At 55.1% G+C, this 7,330-nt stretch overlaps 1 protein-coding gene across 1 annotated transcript in view; it reads left to right on the forward strand.

The window, feature by feature from the left end:
* The window catches only part of LOC113204172 (gamma-aminobutyric acid type B receptor subunit 2), a gene marked incomplete in the record, with an annotated part of 318,228 nt that overhangs the window by 91,068 nt on the left and 219,830 nt on the right, over positions 1-7,330 (forward strand). Inside the window, 1 exon segment of the mRNA XM_052270631.1 lies at positions 3,534-4,125. Coding sequence (XP_052126591.1) covers positions 3,757-4,125 — 369 coding nt within the window.

Here is a 7,330-nt window from a genome sequence, read left to right on the forward strand (position 1 = left end):
GAGACCCCCCGTCGCGCCCCTCGCCGCCACGCCACGAAAACAAACTTTTGTTTGTCCCGCGCCGGGCGTCAAGGAGGGAAGTGCGATATGACCCGGGGGGGGGGGGTTGGGGGGTAGGGGGGTACCCGGCGGCGGATTGTTGGTCTGAATAAAGCGAGCAGGGTTGCACCTCGTCGCCCCGCCCCAGCCGCGCCGCGGGCTGCCTGCCGCCCCCGCATCCCGGAGTTTTTAAAAATGGAACGGGATATCGTGTACCAACTACCCCCCTCGGGCTTGTTCACATGCAGTGCCAGTCGCACGTACGCCTCTGCTGGACCCCTGCTGGGCCCCCACTCTCTCTCTCTCTCTTACTCTCCCTTTCTTTCTCTCCCACCCCCTTCTCACGCTATCGCGGGCGTGAGCGTGCGCCCCATCCCAAACCCCTAGCCACACCCGCACCCAGCGCTTATTGGTTTGTAAATTTCAGGATCCTATTTCGGTTGACGTGGGCGGTTTTGCACTTCCTGCACCCGACGTCGATGAACGTTTCCAATTAATGAAAAGCTTTGCTTTCGGTGGCCTCGCCCAGCTCGCCCTCCTGTCGAGCAGAGTGTGTGTGTGCGTGTGTGTTAGAGAGAGAGGAAGGAGGGGGGGAGGAAACAGAGGCGGTTGGGGGAAAGCCCGATAGGGAATTGTGGCGGAGCATGCGGCCCCCTCCCATTTACCTTCCCCATCCCCACCCACACATCACTATTGGTATGCGCACCGACCGCATCCTTCTCTCTCTCTCAGCACACAACAAAAAGTATGCAGTTTTTCGTTTATTATTGTACAGCGGTCTGTAATAATGGCAAAAGCACATTACTGCCAAAAAGTCTCCTATATCATGACCGGGTGCTGTATATACTCGCTCGAGCACATCGCTTTATTGTCCTGCGAAAACACGTATCAATTTTTTTTGACATTTTGAGATACGCAAAGTAATGACTTTCTGGTTGAAAAAAAAACGGCTTCTTTCAAAACTGCATATGTCTCAAAAATCACACATACCCACCCATTACGCATAAGCGCCGTGCTTCGTGTGCGTGCTTTGCAATAGGGACAAGCGGACATTAACCCGCGTCACAAAATACCAAAGATGTTTACCTGCAATTTAGCGCGCGTATATCTTATCGCCATATTTCGCCTCCGTTCACGCTCTTATTGCCGAGCCCCCCCCCCCCTCCCCACCCATACCGTCGCACACGTGCGTCCGCCTCGGCCTGCCTTCGCGTTCCCGCGCCGCCACTTTGCAGACGACGCGCGGCCGCCCGCGTGAATGGCGCGCGGAGGCGGCACAGCACTCGGCAAGTTTCTTTTGATGCGCTTACTGTTCCTCCTCGGCCAGCAGCAGCAGCAGGGGCGGCACGACGGGGCGGCGCGGGGCGAGCGCTGCTTTCATATCATTTGGTATTCCAAGTCGCTTTGGACCGGCGGCGAAGCAAAGCGCTTTGAATAACACCCCCCTCCCTTTGCCGCGCGGTACCACACGCAACTACTACCACCGCCGCCACCACACTAAGGCCTGTCGCAAAGACGATGCACTCACCCCTCCTTCCTACGCTCATCGCTGTGTCGACTGCTGTCCCCTTTCTTCCCCCCCTCTCCTACCCTCCCTCTCCCCCTGTCCCGTCCCTTCCCTCCTCTTCCTTCCCCCCCCACCCCACATAGTGGATGGAATGGGCCATTTGAATGGGTTCGTATGGCCGCGCTGCACTTTGGACTGTCCAGTCAAGCGTGCCTGGGCAGCGTATCCCCGCGTATGGACGCTTCCTCGCCTCGGGGGGCGTTGGCACCGTTTCCGGTACACGCTCTTTTTCATTTGGTGACCATACGCGTCTCTCACTCACGCACTGGTAATGAAGTGTGCTACTTGTTATTGTTGCTCTTACTTATATGTGCTTGGAAAAATAATTTATTAAATAGTAATAAACAGTATGAAACAGTTCAGTTGCACGCACACCTAAAAGAGTGTTCAACTTCGGGGTTGGCTTTGATGCTTTGGGGCACTAAAATTTACTGTTCCACTTTTTTACTATTCTAAAATTCTAAAACTAAGTCACACGTTTCAAAGTGTGCAGCGTAGTGTAGTAACTAACAACATACATTGGAAAATACTACCTCATCCCTTTCGAGGTTTCACCCTGGAAATACAGCAATCGCCCGATCACAGTATTCCATTGCCAACGTACATTTTGGACGGGGACGCGACATTACCCCCTTTGCTGTGCTTTACTTCTTCCTCATGCCGTCCGCCCGCCCCAGCCCCCGCGCCCCTTGGCCGCCCCTTCCCCCCGACCACCGCGCTTGTTAGACTCGCTCGCATAGGAAAAAGAGTGAGGGGGGGGGGGTTGGTGTTGTACTCCCGGCATGCAGAGCAGCAGAGCGCCGCGGCCTGCAAAGAAAAGAAGGAAATAAAAATGAACAAAAAAAAAATATACGAAGAACTGCGGTGGTGGAGGAGACGATGTGAGGCATGGCGCCGCCGCGGGACCCACAAAACGATTGAATCAGCGCGAGCGCGGAGACCCCCCGTCGCGCCCCTCGCCGCCACGCCACGAAAACAAACTTTTGTTTGTCCCGCGCCGGGCGTCAAGGAGGGAAGTGCGATATGACCCGTCGAGTGGCGGTTGCTGGGGGGGGGGGGGGGGCTCGTAGATAATGTTGATAGGGCGACAGGCGACCGTGAATGGGGACCCGCGAGAGGAGCACATCTTCACACCACACAAAGCGGAGCAGCGGTTGCCGCCTCGAGGAACACGCCACAAATATACGACACATTTTTGATTTCTCCCCCCCCCCCCCATCAAAAAAGAGAGCAACTGACTTTTGGGAGGGCAGAAACCAAAGTGTATGTATCCACAGTAGGATGTCTGGGAAGGCTTCGTCGTTAATTGCAACGGTTTTTCTTAGCAGTCGAAATTATTGGAATGAATTTTGTCATCAATAATTATTGGAAAGGATTCTTTGTAAATTATTGAAAAGAGATGCCTAACTAAGAGATCGTCCATGAAGTATACGCCCTTCATTCGTCGTTACAAACCTGCTAAGTTTCGCCTGTGCTTTGCCAGTACCATAGCGCCTGGTAGGTAGGCAAAATCGTGCCTGCAGTGCACGTGGGTACTGCGGGATGGCCTACCCCAAGTCTCGCAGGCGCCAAGATCCCGTAATTAAGCGAACAAATTTGAGAAAAACGGATGTACTCTCTGGACGGTCCTGTCGTCTGTTGTCGAGATAATTCTTTGTAGTCCAGTCCTTAATTTTTTGCAAATTCGTTTATCTTTTCAAACTGGCCGAACTATGCGTCGCACATGCTTAATAATTTGTCTGGTCCTGACGATAAGTTAAGTTCCACAGGCAGTGTATATTTCGGTGTACTTTGCCAGCTTTTGATTGAGCAGTCTGAGCCATTTGCTAAAGGAACTTTTTAATTAGAGTCTCGGCTGGTCTATGTTGTGCCAAATTGTATTTCCTTTTTATTGTGTATTGTCATGCTCTGCGTTGTGTGTCTACAGGGCCATGGAGGCGAGCGACACGATGAGCTGAGTGCGGCCCGGGTGCCCCTGTGGGTGCCCCTGCGGGTGCCCCTGTGGGTGCCCCTGTGGGTGCCGCGCGCGGTGCCCCTGCGGGTGCCCCTGTGGGTGCCAAAAGGCGCGGACATGACGGCGGCGGGGCCCGGGCGGTGAGGCGGCGCGGCCGCGGAGGGGCGGCGAGGCCGGCGGCCACCTCACCTCGACGATGGCGCGCCCCGGCCCCGGCGGCGGCCCCGGCGGAGGCCCGGGCGGCGGCCCGGGCCAGGGCCCCGGCCAGGGCTCCGGCGGCGGCCCCGGGTCGCTGCGGCTGCCGCTGGCCGCGCTCTGGCTGTGCCTGCTGGCCGCGCTGGCGCCGCTCGCGGGCCGCGCCGACGCCCAGCGGCCCACCTCGACGGGTGGCAAGGACCGCCACGACGTGTACATCGCCGGCTTCTTCCCCTTCGCCCGGAACGTGCCCGAGTCGCGGGTGGGCCGCGGAGTGATGCCGTCCGTCAAGCTCGCCGTGGACCACATCAACGAGAACCAGAACGTGCTGCGCAACTACCGGCTGCACATGTGGTGGAACGACACGCAGGTTAGTGTCTCACGCCCTCGCGCCTGATGCCCCTCTCCCCTCCCTCTCCTCTATATCTCTCTGCTAAAGTGCCCTGGCGGTGTATCGATTGCCGCCACCTAATCCCCACGACGCTGTGCTTCGGCAGCCCCCCCCCAACTACTCCCCTCGATGGCCGTCCTCTTCGTCCTCCTCTTCCTCATCGTGTCCTGCCGCGTTAAGTTTGTGTCGGGCTGGAGTAGCACCGGTGGCGTCGCCTTGGGAGCTGCAGGTCCAGGCGCGGGCGGGGGAGGGCAGGGGGGAGCGGGCCATGTCGGGGACGGGGGAGCTCTCCTGGGGCGGATCATGGCAAGGTATCCGCGCGGGGAGGGTATCCGGGCGCGACGCCGCTCTTGAGCACTGGCACTCTCCGTTTCTCTCTCTCTTTTGCTCTTTCTTTGGTCTCTCGCTCTGTCGCCTTTCGTCCTTATATCAACCTCTATCCCAGTCCATCGCCAACACTCTTCAGCTCTTGTCCTTGCAAAATGGCTGTCTTCTTTGTAATATAAAACTGGTCCATTCAACCGCAATGCCAGAAAATGGCTTTGTATCACTAACGAGTTTTGTATTACCAAACTTTTCCCTTGGATCACTAAATAACTTTCCCCTGTGTCTGTTTTTGAAACGTTTACAATTCCTCCTTCTTTATTTTTGTAATAGTTGTAAGTTGAAATTTCTTCACATTGTAGTTGCACAGGTTCTCTTTAACTCACAAATAAACCGAAGGGAACCCTGATTGGAAAACGGTCACAACGCCTTTGCGGAAATTTTAGAGTGCACCCGGCCCCTTGTCCTCCAGCGCTGGCCGCACCACCACGCCCTCCTGCAGTGCTCTCTCTCCAGTGGTCCAGAAGCCCCCGATAGCTCATATTTATAGAGCCATCGCCTCCTTCCTCGAATATCGGTAACAATTTTTTTGTAGCGCGCCGTTCTCTCCACCGGCGTCGTTGTCGTCGTCGTCAATACGAGTTGTTGGCTGAGCGCGCGTGAGGTGACGTTGGAGGGCGGGGCGAGAGGCGGTCCGTGTCGTAAGGTAAGGTGGGGCGGGGTGGGGTGGGGTGGGGCAGAGCGAGGCGGGGCGGAACAAGCGGCAAAGCACACCGCGTGCGGATACGGGGGCACATCGCAATATACCTGAGGCAGCTGTTGCTACCCCTTTCTTCCCCGCTTCCCCTGGGCCCGGGCCCCGCCGTACACTCCGTGGGCAGCCGGAGGGGATGGGAGGGCGCTGGCGCTACGACTGCCTCTGCTTGGCGCTTTCATTTTGAGAAATTAATTCTCGCGGGACTCGGCGAGAGCAAGCACTGGCTGTAAATTTCGGTGTGGCAGCTTGTAGGCCCTTCACCGTCTAACCCTTTTGGCCGCAGTCAGTCTATCTCTCTCGCTCCCTCTCTTCCCCTCTCCCCCCTTCCCCCCCTTTTGCCTCTTTCTCTTCCTCTATCCCTCCCGTCCCTCTCCCGTTCCTCCATAGTCGTCGTTATTGCCGTCGCTTGTCCTGTGTCCATTCTTTATCAAACTTTCCTCTTCTTGATGTGATTCTTTGTATAGCTGGTAAAAGTTATTAATAAGTTCGGAAATAGTTTTCATAATTCGCATACGAACACAAAGTATGGAATGCTGCAGAGGTTAGGAGCCTCGAGCCGCGAGGTTTCGGAAGTGATAGGAGGTTGGCTATGGTAATTGTGAATAACCTGCAGTCTGACCTGTGCGAATGGGCTGCCTATTCGCGCGGAGGCCATAGGTCGCTGTGCACTGTTAAAAATTCTGTAACCAGAAACAGAATTCATACAGATCGTCCTGTACTTCCATAAATCTGTTCGACTGGTATTTGAGGGATAAAGACTTGACATTGTCTGGAAAGAACTTTCCTCCAGAATAAAGTACAGGGCAAACTACAGGATTACACTGTTTTCAAAATTACCAGTCCATTCTGTAGTTATTAACTGTTGTAATTTTTAATAGTGTGGCTAGACGATAGGCAAATCCACCCGCACCCTACCACCAAATTAGTAGTATTTGCTCCAACGGGGCACAGCGGCCCACCGTGTAGTCTATCGCTTAGAGGCTCCGTTTCGGTGCAGCCTCGCTTAGCGGTGGCCCCCAAGGTACCTCGCGTGTGCGTGCGTGTGGTTGGCGCTTCCGCCCCGCCCTGCGCCCCTTCCCCTTCCCGGGGTGAGCGCGTGCGCCGAGGCAAGGTCGCAATGTGGCTGCGGCTCGTAGTGTATTCATTTTGATAAGGACTCGGGGAATACGATGGGGATATATGCCGCCACAGTGCCGCAGATAAAAAGTTTGTGGCGCATGACTTTTGCGACTGTACGTAAATGTGACGGCCGCGTCTTTGTCTCCTTTTTTGTGCGTTCGAAAGTACTCGATCATGTTTCACACTTTGATGTAAGACATAGAACCCTGGCGCTGCAGACTACAAACATGTTGCTTTCAACTGCAATGAAATGATTTGCAAGCTGCAAACAGTGCTTTGCAAGCTACAAACAGTGCTTTGCAAGCTACAAACAATGCTTTGCAAGCTTTGCACACGGTGAAGACGGGAGCTGGGTTCCATAGGACGGAATGGCGTTTTACCTGCGCGGATACTGCGCAAAACAAGCAAAAGGCTGTTCTGGAAAACTCAGGGACCCGAGGCTCATTCGCCCTCTCTATTTGAAAATGGGTCCACTTCACCCCAAATACGACTTTCTTCCCAGAAGCATACTTTCAAAAAAGAAACACATTTTTGGGGGGGAATCCGTAGTTCTTGCTTCCAACGTGTTAATTGAAACATGTTAAAGGGAATTGATAAGCTTTTTCCTCTCTCTTTTGCTAAGTTTAAAGTTGAAGGCAAATTAGTCAGTCTAGTATACGTTGTTAGTGGTATGGTGCAGCCCCTGCGGTCGAAGGGTACGGCCGATTATTAGTGGTGTACGCTGTACACCCACCCACCCGCCAGGGTTGTAAGCCGTGGAATGGTTCGGACACTGTGTGGTGTCCCGAGACACGCCCATTGCATCCTGCTGGCCCGGACGGGCACGGCGGAGGGGAGGAGGAAGGGGTGCTAGCTAGTCCATAAATAAATAGCCAGGCGCTCAGTAGTCCGGCAGGTTGTGATGCCCCGCCCGCCTCTACCCCGCCCCGTATACGGGTAGTCCTCAGCACAAGCCGGCAGCCGGCGTCGGACGAAAAGGGGGGG

Source organism: Frankliniella occidentalis, unplaced genomic scaffold (assembly GCF_000697945.3).
Source record: "Frankliniella occidentalis isolate FOCC.00 unplaced genomic scaffold, Focc_3.1 Scaffold131, whole genome shotgun sequence".
NCBI classification, from domain to species: Eukaryota; Metazoa; Arthropoda; class Insecta; order Thysanoptera; family Thripidae; genus Frankliniella; species Frankliniella occidentalis.